The sequence below is a fragment of the Capricornis sumatraensis genome, chromosome 11, assembly GCF_032405125.1.
Source record: "Capricornis sumatraensis isolate serow.1 chromosome 11, serow.2, whole genome shotgun sequence".
Lineage (NCBI taxonomy): Eukaryota > Metazoa > Chordata > Mammalia > Artiodactyla > Bovidae > Capricornis > Capricornis sumatraensis.
In genome coordinates this window covers 19,949,413-19,968,593 of record NC_091079.1, presented here as the reverse complement: position 1 = coordinate 19,968,593, position 19,181 = coordinate 19,949,413, and the positions used below count along the sequence as shown (strand labels likewise).

The 19,181-nt window shown below is 56.6% G+C and overlaps 1 protein-coding gene across 3 annotated transcripts; it reads left to right on the top strand.

Moving 5' to 3' along the window:
- Positions 1-5,405: 5,405 nt before the first annotated feature.
- ADCK5 (aarF domain containing kinase 5) lies at positions 5,406-19,100 on the top strand. Of its 3 annotated transcripts, XM_068983494.1 has the most exons (15): positions 5,406-5,450; positions 11,996-12,099; positions 12,532-12,681; positions 16,401-16,476; positions 16,585-16,785; positions 16,866-17,006; positions 17,081-17,194; positions 17,266-17,397; positions 17,718-17,801; positions 17,913-17,994; positions 18,076-18,154; positions 18,254-18,345; positions 18,407-18,659; positions 18,734-18,850; positions 18,933-19,100. In XM_068983494.1, exons 1-15 carry the CDS (start codon positions 5,439-5,441, stop codon positions 19,036-19,038), a joined length of 1,743 nt encoding a protein of 580 aa, XP_068839595.1. In that variant the 5' UTR covers positions 5,406-5,438; the 3' UTR covers positions 19,039-19,100. The 3 variants fall into 3 exon arrangements, with proteins under 3 accessions (XP_068839595.1, XP_068839594.1, XP_068839596.1); XM_068983493.1 differs by lacking the exon at positions 5,406-5,450 and having other exon boundaries at positions 11,284-12,099; XM_068983495.1 differs by lacking the exons at positions 5,406-5,450; positions 18,734-18,850; positions 18,933-19,100 and having other exon boundaries at positions 11,284-12,099; positions 18,397-18,614.
- Positions 19,101-19,181: the final 81 nt, after the last annotated feature.

The following is a 19,181-nucleotide window of genomic DNA, read 5'->3' as shown; positions in this document are numbered from 1 at the left end:
TCTCTCTCATCTCTGAAACATCTGGGACCATCCAGAAGTTCGCACACCCAGCACTGGCTGACCTTTCTGTGCCTGGGGGAGGATCAGTCACGCCCTGCAGACTCTCCCATCGTACTCCCCATATCAAGAGCCCTAGGCTTTCCTAGGCTCCCCCACCAGCTCCTGAGCAGGATGCTTCGCTGACCACTTCCACACTGGAAAGGAGAGTTTCCTGGAGGTTGGACCCTCTCAGAACACCTTGAGCCAGGCCAGGCGGGGAAGGAGGCAGGACCTTCTTCAGCTGGACTATCCAGACAAAGCCCTGGAGGAGGTTTCTGTTTTCATGTTTCCTCTCCTTTTGCAAGTGTGGCAGGAGAACGGAGCTTGTTAGAAAGCAGATTGCAAGAGAGCCCCTACCTGACCCCTCACAGGCGTCCTGCTACCCGTGTCCCCCCCCACCAAGTGCCCACCCCACCCCACACGGATTTAGGTCAGAGGGATGTGAAGAGATGCAAAGGCCAGGGTGCTCAGGCGTCCAGAGGAGAAGCAGGCAGATCCCCAGACGAAGGTGTTTGCGCTCTGTCTCTATTCAACGTTGCACTGCAGGTCCTGGCAATGGTGGTTACACAGGAAAAAGAAAGAAAAGGCATCCAGATGGGAAAAGAAGTAAAACTATCCTAGATGACATGGTTCTATGTATACAAAATCATAAGGAGTCCACAAAGAACTTGTTAGGACCCAAAACAAATTCAACCAAAATTTGCCGAATACAACATCAATATACAGAAATCAGTTGTATCTTTATACATGTTCAGCCGATGATCTGAAAGTGAAATTAAGGAACATTTTTTTACAGTAGCATCAAAAAAATAGGTACCTCGAAATGAATTTAACAAAGGAAATGCTGAACTTTTACATGGAAAACTACAAAATGTTGACAGCAATGAAAAATGTGAGTAAATATTCATAGATCAGAAGACTTCTGTTGTTAACTTGGCAATACTGATCTACAGATTCAAGTAATTCCTATCAAAATCCCATCTGGCTTTTTTTGAAAAAACAAAAAAAAAACCCAAAAAACCCTAATCCTACTATTCATAACAAAACAAAATGCAGGAGACACAGAATATCCAAAACAATCCTTTCTGTGTGTGTACCATCCCACATGGCTTGCAGGGTCTTAGTTCCCTGACCAGAGATTGAACCTGGATCTTTGGCAATAAAAGTGCTGAGTTTTAACCACTGGACCGCCAGGGAATTCCCCAAAACAATCTTTAAAAGAATATAGTTGCCTACAAAACTACAGTAATCAAGATAGACATATAGGTCAGTGAAACAGAGAGCCCAGAAATGAACCTGCACACTTATGATCAATTAATCTACAATAAAAAGAAACAAGAATATTCAAAGGAGGTGGGGGAGGGGCTTCCTAGGTTGCAATAGTGGTAAAGAATCTGCCAGCCAATGCAGGAGAATATACAAAGGGGAAAAGACAAACCTCTTCAATACATGGTGTTGGGAAGACTGGACGCTACAAATATTAAAACTCAAACTGGAGTACTTTCCCATTCCAGATACAAAATAAACCAAAAATGGGTTAAAGACTTAATGTAAGATCTGAAACCATTAATCTCTTAGAAGAAAACATTGTCATCGGCCTTGGCAATTTTTTTGAATATGTCTCCTCAAGCAAGAGAAACAAAAGTAAACATAAACAAATGAGACCACATCAACCTAAAAAGTGTTTGTACAGTAAAGGAAACTATCAACAAAATGAAAAAGCAGCCTACTGAATGGACAAAGATATTAGCAATGGTTACATCCAACAAGAGATTAATATCCAAAACATTCAAAGAACTCACATGATGCAACCTCAGTAAAACAAACAAAGCAGTTTAAAAATGGGCAGAAGACCAAAATAGACCAAAGAAGACACACATATGGAGAGCAGGCACATGAAAAGGTGCTCAGCATCATCAGTCATGAGAAAAATCAAAGCCACAATGAGATCTAGCCTCACACTCATCAGAATGGTCATTATCAACAAGACAGCAAATAAGTGCTGGAGAGGGTGTGTAGGAAAGTGAACCCTTGTATGCTGCTGGTGTTGATGTAAACTGGTGAAGCCACTGTGGACAACAGGATGGAGTTGCCTCAGAAAGTTAAAAATAGAGTTACTATATGATCTATCAGTTTCATTTCTGAGTATTTATCTGAAGAAACACTCATTAGAAAACATACATGAGTCCCTATGTTAATTGCAGCATTATTTACGATAGCCAAGATACAGAAACAATCTAATTGCCGATTGACAGATACATGGATAAAGAAGATGTGCCACGTATATTATATATATATATATATATACACACACACAATGGAGTATTGGCCACAGAACCCTGTCCCTGGGCTTCCCTGGTAGCAGAGTGGTAAAGAACCCACCTACTGATGGAGGAGACACGAGACGCAGGTTTGATCCCTAGGTCGGGAAGATCCTCTGGAGTAGGAAATGCCAACCCACTCCGGTATTCTTTTTTTTTTTTTCCACTCCAGTATTTTTGCATGGAAAACCCCATAGACAGAGGAGCTTGGCCGGCTACAATCCATGGGGTCACAGGAGTCGGGCACAGCTGAGGAATTGAGCTCGATTAGCCATAGAACAGAATGGAATCTTGCCATTTTGACAACATGGATGGACTTAGAGGGTATTTTGCTGAGTGGAGTAAGACAGTGAAAGACAAATACTGTATGATTTCACTTATAAGTGGAATAAAAAGCATAACAAGTGAACAAACATATGAAAACAGACTCATAGATGCAGAGAACAGGTAGTTGCCAGAGGGGAGAGGTATGTGGGATGTGAGTCAACAGGTATGAAATGTACAGTGGGGAATATAGTCAATAATATAGTAGTAACTTTGTGCAGTGACGGATGGTAACTAGACTTACCCTGGGGATCATTTTATAATGTACAGAAATATTGAATCACTATATTGTTCACCTGGAACTACTGGTGTTGTAGGTCAATTATACATCGAGAATAAACTCATAGAAAAAGAGATCTGATTTGTGGTTACCAGAAGCAAAGGGTGGGGGGAGGCAGAATTGAATAAAGATGGGTACAAGGTACAAATTTCCAGTTATAAGACAAGTACTAGGGGGACTTCCCTGGCAGTCCAGTGGTCAGGGCACCATGCGTGACTGCAGGGGGTATGGGTTCGATCCTGAATTAAGATCTTGCATGCCCAGCGGCAGGCTCCCAGGTGGCACTACTGGTTAAGAACCCTCCTGCCAATGTAGGAGATCTAAGAGACATGGGTTTGATCCCTGAGTCAGGAGGATCCCCTGGAGAAGGGCATGGCAACCCACTCCAGCATTCTTGCCTGGAGAATCCCATCAACAGAGGAGCTTGGTGGGCTATAGTCCATAGCGTTGCAAAGAGTTAGACACAAGTGAAGTGACTTAACATGCATGCATGTCAAGTGGCACAGCCAAAAAAAGGTAAGTATTAATACTAGGGATGTAATGTACAGCATGATTAATTAACTGCTGAATGTTACATATGAAAGTTTGTCAGAGTAAATCCTAAGAGACTGCAACATAAGGAAAAAATTCGTTTATCTTTTATTTTGTGTTTATACAAGATGTTCAGTGAATGTATTGTAGTGACCATTTCATGATGGATGTGAGTCTAATCATGCTGCACACCTTAAACTTACACAGTGCAGCATCAGTTACATCTCAATAAAACTAGAAGGAAAAAAAGCATTTTATTTCAAAAGCATTTATATATGTATGTATGTATATATATATGGACTTCCCTGGTGGCTCAGATAGTAAAGAATATGCCTGCAATGTAGGAGACTGGGGCTCGATCCCTTGGTCGGGATTTACAAGATAATGTAAAAATATGTAGTCATATATTTCATATATATAGACGCAATAACATTTTAAAAGTGCTAAAAAAAAAAAAAAGAATAAAGTTGCAGGAATCCAGGAATCTCTCACACTTCCCAATTACAAAACTTACTACAAAGTTATACTAGCAGAGCCTTCCCTGATGGTCCAGTGGTTAACACTGTGCTTCCAAGCAAGGGGCGCAGGTTCAATCCCTGGCTGGGGAACTAAGATCCCACATGCCACAGGGCAATGGAAACCCTCTGGATGCAATGAAGACCCGACTCAGCCAAAAAATGGAATTAATCGATACATAACACTTGCTTCTCACCAACTCACCAACTCACCTCCCTGAGTCTGACACTGAGACTTTTACTGAGTCTTACTCTTCGCAGCAGCATAGATATGTATGCACAAGTTCAGTTAGAGTCTATCTTCCTTTTTACCAAGACAGAATTGGAGAAATTTGCTGTGTGCAAGAGGCCTTGTAAATGGCCACACCAAGAGGGTGGTTCATTAACAGGCGCGAGTCACTTCTAGGGAACGTGGGTCGAACTTCTGGAGCGAATGCTTACAGAACACTCCCAGGGTTTCGCACTCCATGACTTATAGGCAGTCAGGAAGGCCTCTTCCTAGCAGGCTCACAAACAGAAATTCGCTGGTAAAATATACATTATGTTTCTCACCTGGGATAACAAATAATGGAGGCCTTTGAAAGTCCAATCTGAGAGTTTTATAATAACTTCTAGGCATCACGGACTCGATGGACGTGAGTCTGAGTGAACTCCGGGAGATGGTGACGAACAGGGAGGCCTGGCGTGCTGCGATTCATAGGGTTGCAAAGAGTCGGACACGACTGAGCGACTGAACTGAACTGAACTGAGAGCAAACTTAAGGTGGCCTGCGTGGTATCTTAGCATCCTTAACTTGAGAGCCAGGACCTCATATTACAGCAAGAAAAGCGAGGCTTGAGCAATTAGTCTCCCTAATCCATCGCTTGGAAGTCCCCACCCTGGGTTCAACTCCAGCTGTCCGCGCTGACTCCCTAGTGGGGTCCCTTCTCCCTCCCAGCTTCCGCCCTTGCTGTGAACTCCTTGGGGAACAGGTGACCTGACCTCCCCAAGCCTCAGCTTCCACTGGGGGTCGGAAAAGACCCCAGCAGCAGGGTCTGGGGACGACAGAGGAGATGGTTGATGGCATCACCGACTCGATGGACGTGAGTTTGAGCGAGCTCTTGGAGTTGGAGATAGACAGGGAAGCCTGGCGTGCTGCAGTCCATGTGGTCGCAAAGACGCACACGACTGAGCAACTGAACTGAGCTGAGCGGTGCCTGACCGCGTGCGTTGACGGAGCGCAGGTACTGGCCCTAAAGCTAGTGGGCCGGGAGCCGCCAGGGGGCGCTGCTCCACAGCGGCCGCGGGACTACTCGGGGGCGTGGCCTCCAGTCCCCGCCCGCCAGTCGGACGGCACGAGCGTGCGCACTGCGCCCCTCCCGCAGGGCCTGCTGGGCCGGCGGCGGGTGTGGCGCGTGTGAAGAGCGGGAGCTGAGCTGCGGACCGAAAATGTGGAGACCTGTGAGACCCCGCGCGCTCGCGCCCCTGCCGCGGCTCGGGCCGCCCGGCCGGGACCCGCAGGGCCCAAGACTCGCTCCCCAGGGATCCTCCCGGCTGGCCGGAGCCCGTCACAGCCCTCAGGCAGCCTGTCCTCGGGTCCCTGCTTCAGCCCCCAGGCCCTGTGGGGGAGACGTCGGGCCTTCCCTGCCGCACGCCGCAGCTCCGCTTCTCCGAGGCTGCTTCTTGGTGCGGGAGTCTTGTCTCAGAGGCGACTCTCCAAGCCTCCTTCCCCGCGAGGGACGACCCTCTCGTCCTTTACGGACGACCCTCCCCAGGGAGACTCCCTTTCCCGAGGCGACTGCCGGGCGCCCATCGCCTCCGCCTGCCCCGTGTCTGCCTCAGACCCCTCGCTGCTGCAGGCTCTGACCGAATCACAGAGCGGACCCCCCGCCTTTTCTTCACCTGCTCCCTTGGGCACTCTCTTCTTGTCACTAGCCCAGCCCGGGTCATCCCGGGCTGACTGCTGCCCCCCGACTCTGGGGAGACAGGACTTGCGGGGGCGGCAGGTGGGCTGACAGCTGCTGCGGCCCGGCTCTGTCTCGGGGTCACCCCTCCTCTCAGCCCTTCCTAGGTTTCTGCCTGGCCCTGGGCTGCCCTCCTAACTCAGCCTCTTTTGGTCCTGAACATGGCAGCTGCCTTTCCAGTCTCTCCCACCCCCCCGCCCCGCGTGGGCCCTCCCGTTTTATTGCATCTCCACACCTTTCAAACAGGGTGTCATAGTTGTTGGCCCAGGTCTTAGCCACTCCCCCAAACCTACCCCTTTTCCTGTGTGGTTGGTTTAGAGGTGAGGAGACCGAGTGGGGCTTATTACCATTTTCAACATGGAATTTTCTGTAGACCTGGTAGTTTTCTAATAAGCCTAGCCTGTGGGTTTAGGTGTCAATACAAATGAATTAGCTTCTGTGGCTTGTAGAGTGGCTCCATTACACAGGGGTGTTATGTGGGTGAGATGATGAAGCAGTGTTTGTCTGAGAATCAGGTAGAGACAGTGAGTTGGTCTTTTATAGTTTATAAAGCTGCTTCACTCATTCAGGTCACTGAGTCCTCTACGCAGCCCTCGGGAGTGGCAGGCGGGCTTTGGCCCTTGAGCAGGAGATGCTCATGACCAGTAAGTAGAGCATGGCCCAGTAGGGGCTTCTGAGTCCAGACTGGCACTGAGAGGGTCAGAGACCCTAGAAAGGCAAAGGACACGGTGTTCAAGGTCATCTTCATTCCCTTTCCTGGGCCCAGACGCCCAGTTTCTCTTCCTGACCTTAAGAACAGTTCGGGCTCAGTGCTTGGTTTACTCTCCAGCTATGTGCGCAGGGCTGTTGACCTGCCCTTACACCGCCCATATTCTTGTCACCTCTTTGTAGTTTCAGGTCTCATGAGATTCAGCAGTTGCTTCTTTCTCCTGGGGCCTGGCTTATCTGCAGTGACTTTTCAAATCTGCTGTGTCTCATCTACAGGGTGTTAGAAAATCCAACAGCTCAGCTTGTGACTAAAACATGAGTGCAGGTGCTCGTGGCTCTGTGTTGATGTACACACTGAGTTTGTGAGCTCTGTAGTGTCTTGTCTGAGTGACACTGCTGGATAGATTGTTAGCTGAGTTCCAGATGAGCATGGTGCACCTGGGCTGAGAAAAGACCCCTCTCATCTTGTCCCAAAGTGGGAGGCTTCGGGAGTGAGAGGACCACCCCAGGAAGGCTGCGTGTGTGTTCATGCTGCTGAGGAGGCGCCCTCTCTGCACCTGTTTGCTGCTGCTCTGGGTGTGGTACGGGTTACATGTGATGTGTGGATATTGCCCTGGACTGGTTCCTGGGAGTACTGCCTGCTGGCTCTGCCGCATTCATAGCTCCGTTACCCTCGGGTGTCTCCTGGGTGGTGGGGATATTTGGAGAGTCACCGGCATCCAGCTGGCATGAGCCAGCAGGGCCCCGTGGGGGCTCTGGTGTTGTCAGCAGAGGCCTCATTCTCCTGGGGAGCTGCTGCTCGCTCTCTCCTGACCGTGGCCTTCCACCTGTTGCTCAGCAGCATGGCCTGGGCCATGTGGGGTCCTGGATTTTTCTCCACTTAGCTGCCGTTTATCTCAGGTCAGCAAGTGTTTGTGATAAAGAATTTCTGCTGTATCTTGGAGATGATTAAGAGATGGCCCTGCCCAGCCTGATGGGGAGAAAGCCTGCAGGCTAACCTGTGCTCCTGTGATAAGGACAGTGGAGTGGGGTGGGGTGGGGGGACAAGGAACCCTGGTGAATGGGGGCAGGCTTCAGGCAGAACAGCAGCCTGGAGAGCAGGCCTGGGCCAGGCTCCTCACGGCTGTGTGGGGTCTGCCAGAGGGATGGTCGTCCCGGGCGATTGAGTGAGGGGTCAGGGCTGGGAATGAGACAGTGCAGCCAGAGCGCCTGCTGTGGTGCTGATTCCTCAGGAAATGACAGAAAGCTGCTCTGGGGGCCGTGGTCAGGGACCGTTACTTTTCTGGCTGTGCCCCCTTGGCATCGGCCATGTGTCCAGAGGCTGTGGACGCTGGTCTTCAGCTTCCCTTCCAGACCCCCAGCCGGTGGTGGACAGTGGTCAGGAGGCTGTGGGAGCAGCCAGGGCCCCGAGCTTTAGAGTCAGTGATTCAGGTTCGGCCTTCTGTGAAAAAAACCGTGTGTTTAGTACGAACATATCTTACTTGTTAGGTGACTTGCCTTTTTCTCACTGGACTCTCCTACTAATGACTCCAGGGACAGTGTGCTCCACCCGGTGGCTGGTTTGGGCATGGGAAGGGTGCGGGCTGGGGAACTGGTTCGATTTCCCAGCTTCTGGCATCTCTGCTGTGCTGTGGGCCACGTGAGGAAATAAGCCCCGCCTCAGAAATGCCCGCCTTTTACTGAGCACCTGTTAGGTGCCAGGCCCTGAGCAAGGCGCTTTATTTCTGCCATCTTCCACCTTTCCAGCTTGGCAGGGCACAGCAGGGAGCCACCCCCCAGGCACAGAGTGCGGTCGGCGAGGCTCCTGGGCAGGCCTGTGGCGCGGTGCAGGGCTCAGCCCATGGGCACTCTGCCCCGCTCTGCAGCCCCTGTCGGCCCCGGGGTGTCGTTCCCCTGGAGGAGGACCCACTGGGGCTGCGCATGCTTCTCCTCTGGCAGTGTCCTCGCCATGTGCCCTGCCAAGTCTCCCTGATGGACTCTGGGCCTTCCCCAGGTGGGGGCCTTGATGGCAGTGCCCTCTCAGGGCACCCTCCTCACCCACAGTCTCCTGCCGCCTCTGAAAAACACCCGGAGCACGTGTGCAGGGTCCCTGGCGGAGGAGGTGTGACCCTGGGCTCAGCCGTGGTCTTGGAGCCACCGTGCCTGCCCTTTGGTGTGGCAGCCCGTTCGGGCCTCACCTCAGCCTTGGTGCCGGCAGCCTTGGATCTGCAGGCCGTTGGCATGTTGGCGAGAATAACTTGTGGATCTGCCCTTTCCTTCCCTCTGAACGGTAGCGTCTCGGGGTAATCGTTACCTGTCAGCTTTGGCCGTTTTCCTTCGCTGTCTTGGGGGCATCCCCATTGGGACTTGGCAGTGGCCCATCCACTCCAGAGCTGAGGGTTTCCTTATCAGCATGTGTAATCTGCTCCACACTTTCTACCTGTTGATCCCTGACTCATGATGGTGCGGAAGTGATACACATTCAGTAGAAAGTACTTCCAGCTTTGAGTTTGACCTTTTTCTGGACCAGCGGCGGGAAGTGGATGCTCTCTTTGAGGTTGGGCGGCGGCTGCAGCAGCGCCCCGTCAGCCTGCAATCACCAGGCTGCACTCGAGCGCCTTGACCGCGTCCTGTGTCCACTGTCGGCGCCGTGTGCAGTCAGCTGCAGAAGCTGGTCCATGCTTCGGTGCAAAGCAGGCTTTGTGCTAGATGGTTTTGCCCACTTGTGAGTGTTCTGAGCAGGTTTCAGGAAGACCAGGGTAAACTTCGGTAGGTTCAGTGTATTAAATGCATTTTCGACTTCTGAAATTCTCAACTAATGGATTTAACCCCAACCCCATGGTAAATCAAAGAAGATCTGTAGTCTGTTTTCTCAGCTTAGTTCAACCCAGCAAATAAGTCCTTGTTTGTGTTAGGTGGGGTGGCCTGTGGAGCTGGGAGGGCAGGGTCGCTGGGAGGAGGGTGCCCAGGGGGCACTGGGGACCAGCGGGCAGTTTGGCACAGCGAGGAGCGCCTGGAAGGGCCTGCCCACTCCTTGACCACAGGTTGGCCTTGGCAGTGCTTCACCTGCTCCCACACTGGGCACTGCCCAAGGGCTTTCCAGATGTCAGTTCACTCACCTGCACTGCAGCAGTGCAGTGGTCCCCACCCCGCAGACAGGGAAACTGAGGCACAGAGGGAAGGAACTTAAAACAGCATGGCTGGCAAGTTCTTCAGCCCAGATTCCAGCCCCCAGCTGTGTGGCTCCAGACTCCGCCCTGGGCTCAGCCTGAGGCTCTGGGGAGCCCATCCAGTGGCTGGTGGCGAGTGGTCCCCTCGATGCCGGGAGCGCCTCTGCCCCGGGTCGTGACCACTCAGCGTCTCCGGGCTGTGCCAGGTCTGCCTGGACCCACTCAGCTGCTTCGCCTTCCCGGTCGGGCTGGAGAGTGCGGCAGATGTGCTACTCCTGACTGCGAAAACCGTCAAGCGTGGAGTCCCTGAGAGTTACTCACCCGGGAGCTACCGCCTGGGTCTACCCAGTGTTAACATCTGGCTCCAGCTGATCTGTGTCTGTTTGAAACCATAACCATTTTGAAAGTCACAGACTTCTTGACGCATAATCTTGACACTTCATTGTGCACCCCTAAAGGAGGAGGGTATCCTCTGATGTGACCATCGGAACCATCTCACCTCAAAATCCTGACTGTGGTCTGCTGTCTGTGGTCCCACGAGTGTCTCATAGGTGTTTTCTTTCAGACTGAGGTTCAGTCAGGGTTCATGCTTTGCATTTGGTGCAAGTCCTCCCAGGTTTTTTCTTGCGACTCTTTTTTAGTATTTCTAATGAAAACTAGGCAACATGTACAAGAAGGAGAGAGAATTGATAAGTGCTTGTACTGGGTGCCAGTAGTTCTCAACGCATAGATCTGAACAGGTTTTGGAGAGGCCAGACTGCTGTGTAAAGAGTACCCCACGCTCAGGAATCCTCCGGGTCACAGATAACGAACCAGAAGCCCCAGGGCTGCCGGCTGCTGTCATTGCTTTTTCTGTGGGTTTGTGGTCTCTCTGAGAAGACCAAGCCGCATCAGACCGCTGGTATGAGGGGAATGGCGGCCTCTCAACTCAGGCACCGGCCTCAGCCCTCGTGCTGGCTCCTCATGCCACCTCCCTGATCGCCCCAGAGGCCCAGCTCTGCCTTGCGCTGCAGCCGGTCTTGCTGGGCATCTGGCCTTGCCTGCTCCTGCGGCCTTCCTGCATGAATCTCCTGCGGTCCCTTGGGACACCCCACCTGGCTGCAGCTCCAGGGTCCCAGGACCAGGCCTCATGGCTGGGCCAGCGCAGCACACGGGGGCACACGCCTCCTGCTGCAGGACGGCGGTGGTGAGGGGGCCCGGGGGAGCCTGTAGCCAGTGTGTCTCCAGCGGATACGGCGCAGAGGGCGCTGCTGGGGAGGAGACAGGCTCGTGCTGTCAGCGGGCTGGGGGTGGGGGGTAGGAAAGGGTGGGCACTGTCTGTTGCGGCTGGCCCTCACTGCTCATCTGCCTGAGGCTGCCTCTGGCCGCTGCGGGGTTTTCCTTGAGGATCTGCACTCACTGCGGGTGGCCCTGGGGAGCAGAGCTCTCTGTCAGCCCCTGGTCTCCTCTGAGGACGGTAGGTCATGGACCTTTTCCTTTGACTTTTGTGATGTTTTGTATCCTTGAAATTGTCTCCAGGGCTGTGTGCTTTGGCCAGAAAGTGATTGGAAAGTCAGTTCCTTGTTTGGCTCAGATTTCATAGTAATGTTAACATCTGTGCTGTGGGCTATGATTTAGTTCGCAAAATCTTTTTTTGTCCCCCAAACTGAGACTGTTTACAGTTGGGGAACCTGAGGCTGAGAGCCCTTCAGGTCTTACTCCAGTAAGATCGGGAGACTGAGGCTGCCTGTGAGCGTGGCGTGGTTTCTTCCGTGCCCCTCAGCCAGGGCAGCTTGTGGGGCCTTGACTTCTCTGCCTGCCCCTGGCTGTACCTCCCCAGCCCCCTACCCCCAGTCTCGCCGTGGGGTCTCAGAGACACAAGTTCTTGTGTCTGTTTATTTGCCCAGTGCCAGCCCCTGGGGCCCTGCCTCCTTTATGATCCTGACCCTTCCCTGGGAAGCTGCTGGTCTCAGATGGGAAATAGGCAGTGAGGGCGCCCAGGACCCTGCAGGGAGCTCGGGGCAGGGCCTGTGGGGGGCGGCCTCCTGGTGCAGATGCGGCCTTGCTTACCTCACGTGACACTTGGCCCTTGCCCGCATTGCTGCTCCTGAGTCAGACACATGGGCCCAGGAAGCACTGACGCTCTGCAGTGATGGGGGGCAGGGGGGATTCCTGCCGCCAGCCATGTGCCCTCTGCTCTTTGCAGGCACAGCTCTGCCACTTCCACTCGGCCCTGCTGCAGGGCAGGCCCAAGCCCTGGCCGTCCCCTGCCACCTTCTTCAGGAGGAACCTCGCAGCCCCGCTGGCAAGGTGGGGAGCTTGCTACAGGGACCCTCTGGCACGTGCCCCTCACCATACAGGGTGTTCTCCATTGGGGGCCATAAGGCTGGACCTTCTCTGCGTGCCTTCCCACGACAGGCTGTGCTGGCCCCCCACCGCCAGGGCCCTGCTCTGGGACCTGGTAGGGGCTGTGGGCTAAGAGTGGTTGGGGGGCACGCCTGTTGGAAACCAGGGGGCAGCGAGGGTGGGGGCTGGAGGGTCCAAGGCCTGGGTGGACAGTGGCAGGATGGAGCCCACATGGGGTCCGGGCGTCTGGGGGCCTCAGTGGGGTGACCTGGGCCTACAGGTCAAGCACCCGAAGTCGGTGCCGCCTGCCGAGGTCCTAGTGCAGCTGCAGCGCCTGCAGCCTTGGCCAGGGCGGAGCCACCCAGGTGACTGGGCCGCGTGCCCATGTCCCTGCAGGCCCCCGAGGCCCCAGCCCCTGTGGAGGAAGGCGCTGTTGGCTGCGGCCCTGGGGGCACCCCTGCTGCTCGGGGTGCGGTACCTGACTGCGGGAGCCCAGGAGAGGAGGCGGATGCGGCTGGTGGTGGACGGCGTTGGGCGCTTCAGCAGGTAGGGCGGGCACGGCTGCATCGGGGGCTGGGGCTGCAGGGTTCTGCTGGGCGCTCTTTGACGCTGCCTCCCGGGGCGCTGTTCTGCCCTGGGGACGACTGAGTACCGCGGGACCAAGCTGTCTGCACAGGGTGTGGCCCCCACAGACCCCCCTCTGGCCGTTGCCTTGTCTTCCTTCCAGCCGCCCCTGCTCTCCCAAGGAGAGCTTGGGGTCGCGGGGGGCTTCCTTCTTGCCTCCACTAGCAGTAGCCTGGACCAGCACCACGCCGTGCTGGTCACTGGAGTTCTTGCATCTCCCAGGCAGGGTTCTGGGGGCGGTGCAGGCGGTCTTCCTTCTGAGAAGCCTGGGCAGGCATCCTGCTCCAGCTAGGTCTGAGCCTGCTGCACACAGGCCTGAGAGCCAGCTCCTGTAGTGGGAGACCTCAGCCCACCCTGCCCTGCCGAGGGGCCGGGAGGCGATGGCCCGAGGCGGCTCCTGCGTGGCCTTGCGTGAGGAGGCCGCTGCGGCTGTCCTACTCCGCCAGCTCTGAGCCCCCCGCCCTTGGGTGGCCCAGTTTGGGGCCCAGTGGAGAATCAGGATGCCTAGGACAAGGACGTTTGGCTGCCGCTTCGTTGAGATTTACCCCAGCGGCAGCTGCGGGTGGGCGGACAGGCGAGCACCTCACCTCCTCCCACCTGTGGGTCTGCCTGGAACTCCTGGCTGCCCTCCTGAGCAGGTTCCAGGCAGCGGCCTCTGTGTCCTGCAGGGTTCAGGCTCCACAGCCCAGGGGTGGGCAGGGCCAGCTCTCCCCTTGCGGCCTGCAGCATGGCGAGGCCCGTCCCGTGGCCTCAGCGGGTCCGGGCCATTTCCCCTTCCAGCTCGAACATGCTGCTGTCCCCTGCATGCAGGCTTGGCGCGCCTGGCCGCTCCTCTTCCCTCCTTCAGGGGGCTTTCACAGCCAATTTTCAGAAGCCGAGCTGGGACTGAGTGGAGTGGCGCTAGAGAGGTTACCTTCCCCACCAGCTGCGTGGCCTCCTCAGTTCTCAGCCCTGACAGTTGCCAGAATGGGTGGGCCTGGTCAAGCCCTGGTGGGTGCAGGGCAACCACGGGGCCCCTGGAGACCCAGGAGCCTGCAGCGTGCTGGCAGGAGCCCAGGAAGTCGGGCCTGGCTCGCCCGAGGATGGCAGGCTCGTCCTGCTGTGGCAGGAGGACTGGGACACAGCGCATGCGCCAGGCCCGCTCACGGGTCCGGGTTGCTTGAAGGTGGTTTCTGACCCCACCTCTTACTTAATTTTAACTTTACAAACCCTGTGGGGTTTTGTTTTTGTTTTTTTGGGACACAATTTTAAATGTCCAAAGAAGTTGGACTAATAATACTTTTTTATTTTTGAAACATTGACAAGTATCAACATGTTCCATCATTCCTGAAACCTTCAGTATTTCCTAAACAAGGACATTTTCCTCCACAGCCACGATCAGGGAGGCTTCAGACACATTGTGACCCTCTAACCCTCAGACCCCGTCCTGTGTCACCAGGCTCTCCAGTAACAGCCTTTTCTACATGAGGATCCATCTGGGCCCGAGTCTAGCCTCCTTCAGCCTGGAACAGCTCTGAGTCTCCTCGGCTCTCGTGGCTAAACTCAGGCTCAGGGCACGGTCCCCAGACCCCCCCTTGCCCAGGGCGTCTGACAGCAGCTGTGAGTCCCAGCGTCCCCATGGGTTCCCTCCCTTCAAACCACGGGCTACACATGGGGTGGTCCCCACCCTCCCTCAGTTTTGATAGTTTCCTAGGATGGCTCAGAAAATACCATATTGATTTTGGTGTTTTTACTACAAGAAGGTGAAGCTAGACTCAGCACGAGAACGGGGTGCCCAGGAGGCGTCTGGGCGGCCCTGCCTCAGAGCTCCCACCCCCTTGCCTCTGGCCCCCGACTGTGGTGTCCAGAATCTCTGCTGGGGCTGTGCTCCATAGGCCTGACTGAACGAAGACCCTGAACTTTAATGCTGCGGTTGTCCTTTCTGGACGGCATCAGCTGCCTCACTTAGGAAACCTCCAGGAGCAGGCTCACGTTAATTCTGCCTCATATGATGACTTTGACATGTCTGCGGGCCGATAGGCCTTATGACACCATCGGGTCAGCACCCTGGCCCTGTGCCATATGCAAGGTCCAAGGTGCTGCCTGCGCTGTAGAGCGAGCTCCTTGGAGAGCAGCCCCGCCCCCCGCCCCTGCTGAGGCTGCCCCTGAGGCCCAGTGTTCACTGTCTAACCTTTACAAGAAAAGCTTTGCCAAGCCCCGACATGCGTACGTCTGATGTGTGCTCATGGTTTGTCCCACGTTTGGCCTTCGGCTTCCCTCATACTCTGACACCGGTGCCCTGCCCTCTCTCGTTGCTGCTGGTTTAGCGCCTCCCTTCTGGTGCTTGTCCTGTGAGCTCGTCCTCCTGGCTCAGCCGTCCCATCCACCCCCAAGGGCTGTTCCACCGTCAGGGAGCTCTGTCCTCCTGTGTGTCTCCCCCAACCCTGGTTGCATCAGCCTGTACCGGACACATGGCGTCACTGCTGCTGCAACTCTTCAGGCTTGGTTTGTAGGAGCCCCCGCACCTGACTTGTGACCCTCTATTTTAATCTCTACAGTTTTATTGTAAATCATTTCAAACGTACAGCATTTTATTTCTGACATTTTTGAATCCTCCCGACATGATCCATCCTTTGAGCATTTTACTCCTGCTGGCACCACAGTCACTCCAGGCTCAGCCTTGCAACCATCCACCCTCAGGACGGGCAGGGGCCCTGGCACGGCGCCAGTGTGCTTGCTGCTCCGGGCTGCGCGTGCAGTCCAGCTGTTTGCCGTTGTCAGTGGTAAATGTGCCGTTCCATTTTCAACGCGAGTCCTCCAGGTTTCCGCTCTTTCTGTGTCTGTAACCTTTTCTCTACCTGGGAGACACCCAGCTGCCCTTGTCCCTAAATTAGTGACTTATTAGGTCACCCCCCTGAGTATAGACCTCACCCCACTGGCCGCACCTCACTGTCAGCCTCTGTGCAGACCTTGCGTTGGCTTTTGGACAGAGTACTCAGGAAGGAGGGCAGCTCCCTCGGGTCCCAGGAGTTTAGAGAAACCTGTGTCGTTGCTCACCCTGCCGTGCTCAGTCCTTTTTGCTGGAGTGGCTGGGTGGACCTGGTTTGTGGTGCTCAGTGAGGGCCTGGAACCTGGTTTTGGATCCTCCCCTCTCCAGATCCGGGGCTTCCATGTCCACAGCCTGGGTTGCAGAAGGGACCAATGACCCCAGACCACACCAGAAGGCTGGGGCCTGTGAGACTGCTCGGGGAGCACCCGCAGCTCCGGGGTTCAACCGGAGGCTCCAGTCCACAGAGTGCAGCCAAGTGCAGAGGAGGCCGGGCCGCTGTGCACGGACTGAGCGAGCGTGTCCACAGACGGAGCGGCTTTGCTCAAGGGTGGGCTTTCCTATGTAACAAGTGCTATCAAAGAATGAAGGAACACGTCTGCTCGTTAGGGACTGCGCCCCCTTCTGTCCTGGGCACCCCTCATCTGCGTGCAGGGACTGAGGGGTGGCATGCATGCAGGCTGCCCAGTGCCCAGCCCAGGAGCTGAGACGGACCTGCTGGCTGCACAGTCCCGAGAGCCCCGCGGCGTCCCCTAGGTGCTCACAGCCCTCCGAGGCGCTGGTGGGGTGCCTGCTGCACGGGCCAGCTGGGGCTGAGGGCGTCCTCTGCCCGCAGGTCTCTGCGGGTCGGCCTGCAGATCTCGCTGGACTACTGGTGGTGCACGAACATCATCCTACGTGGGGTGGAGGAGGTTTGTACCTGCGTCCTGGCCGGCCCGGCCTGTGCCTGTGGGGTGGGCATGCCTGGGGGGAGCAGGGGCCTGCCTGCCCCCATCCCTGTCCTCTCTGCCTGTGGTCAGAACAGCCCGAGGTACTTGGAGGTGATGTCTGCATGTCATCAGCGGGCGGCTGACGCCCTGGTGGCGGGGGCCATCAGCAACGGGGGCCTGTACGTGAAGCTGGGCCAGGGGCTCTGCTCCTTCAACCACCTGCTGCCCCCCGAGTACATCAGGACGCTGCGGGTGCTGGAGGACAGGGCCCTCACGCGGGGCTTCCGGGAGGTGAGCCTGCCCCCCGGGTCGCGAGGCGGGTCGTATGGCCCCACGGCGTCCCCCACGCTGTTCAAGGCCCGTTCTTCCAGGTGGACGAGCTGTTCCTTGAAGACTTCCAGGCCCCGCCCCATGAGCTCTTCCAGGAGTTTGACTACCAGCCCATTGCTGCAGCGAGCCTGGCCCAGGTGCACCGTGCCAGGCTGCACGATGGGACTGTGGTGGCTGTGAAGGTACGAGGGGTCCCCAGTTCACGTGGGGGGCGCGGGGTGCTGGCGGCCGGCCCTCCCTGAAGCCTCCCGTGCAGGTGCAGTACATCGATCTGCGGGACCGTTTTGATGGCGACATCCACACCCTGGAGCTCCTGCTGCACCTCGTGGAGCTCATGCACCCCAGCTTCGGCTTCAGCTGGGTCCTCCAGGTACCGCGGGGCAGGGGGCTGGGGTGGGCCGGCTCCCAGGCTGGACCCCCAACTGCCCGTATGGTCCCCAGGACCTCAAGGGGACCCTGGCCCAGGAGCTGGACTTTGAAAACGAGGGCCGCAACGCTGAGCGCTGTGCACGGGAGCTGCAACACTTCGACCATGTTGTGGTGCCCCGCGTGCACTGGGGCACGTCCAGTAAGGTGGGCTGGGCCCCCCCGGGTGGTGCCCGCGTGCACTGGGGCACGTCCAGTAAAGTGGGCTGGGCCCCCCCGGGTGGTGCCCGCGTGCACTGGGGCACGTCCAGTAAGGTGGGCTGGGCCCCCCCGGGTGGTGCCCGCGTGCACTGGGGCACGTCCAGTAAGGTGGGCTGGGCCCCCCCGGGTGGTGCCCGCGTGCACTGGGGCATGTCCAGTAAGGTGGGCTGGGCCCTCCCGGGTGGTGCCCGCATGTATTGGGGCACGTCCAGTAAGGTGGGCTGGGGCCCCTGGGTAGGGGAGCTCTGACGCCTGTTGTCTCCCAGCGGGTGCTGACGGCGGAGTTCTATGAGGGCTGCAAGGTCAATGACGTGGAGGCCATCCAAAGCATGGGGCTGGCGGTGCAGGATGTGAGTGCTGTGTGTCCTGGGCGGTGGGGCTGGACTGGAGGGTGTGGCCCGGGTCTGGGGTGATGGCGTGTGGTCTGACCCCATCCCCACTCCTGCCTGTCCTTGGCCCAGATTGCAGAGAAGCTGATCAAGGCTTTTGCTGAACAGATCTTTTACACGGGTTTCATCCACTCTGACCCCCACCCCGGTAATGGTAAGGAGAGCCCCAGGGCTGAGGGTGGGGTGCTGGGGACTGCACCCCAGAACCAGGGAACTAGAGCCTGCCCCTCCCCAGTTCTGGTGCGGAAAGGCCCGGATGGGAAGGCCCAGCTGGTGCTGCTGGACCATGGGCTCTACCAGTTCCTGGACGAGAAGTAAGCTGGGTCTGTGGGCTGGGTGGGCACGCCCCCTGACTGGCCACCCGCGCCCCCCCCGCCCCCGCGCCCCCCACCTGCTCATTGCTGGGCCTGCAGGGACAGGCTCGCACTGTGCCAGTTGTGGCGGGCCATCATCCTGAGGGACGAGGCGGCCATGAAGGTGCACGCAGCTGAGCTGGGAGTGCAAGGTGAGGCCGGGGGGTGGGTGTGCGGCCCGGAGGGGGCACAGCCTGGCTCAGGCCCCCCCAGACTACCTCCTGTTCTCCGAGGTACTCATGCAGCGGCCCGTGCGCCTGGGGCAGCTGTGGCGCTCGCGCCTGCTGAGCCGTGAGGAGGCGGCCTACATGCAGGACATGGCCCGCGAGCACTTCGAGGAGGTTATGGCCGTGCTCAAGGCCCTGCCGCGCTCCATGCTGCTCGTGCTGCGCAACGTCAACACCGTGCGCGCCATCAACAACGCCCTGGGCGCCCCGGTGGACCGCTACTTCCTCATGGCCAAGAGGTAGGGCTGCGCAGCCTGGGGCGGTGGGGGCAGGCGGCCGCACCAGCCTCCCTCACACGCTGTCTCTTGTGCAGCGCGGTCCGGGGCTGGAGCCGCCTGGCAGGTGCCATGTACCAGAGCATCTACGGTGCCAGCATCCTGCGCCACATCAGGGTCATCTGGGAGACATTCAAGTTTGAAGTGGCCCTGAGGTGAGCTGGCGTGTGGGGGTCGGAGGACGGGAAGCCAGGGCCCACTCCCCACTTACCTGCCTCCCCCGATGCCCCCACACAGGCTGGAGACCCTGTCGATGCGGCTCACTGCCCTCCTGGTTCGAGTTCTGGTCTACCTAGGCATCGTGCCTGACACCAAGGGGCTGTCCAAGTACCTGGAGACCTAGGCATCCTGGGCAGGACCATAGAGCTCATCCCACCACATGCCCGGCCAGGGCCAAGTGACTGTGATTTGTTGGAGTAGGGGACGCTCTGGGGCCCCGAAATAATTACAACGCTCTTCTGAAAACGAGTGTTTTTATTTTGTACA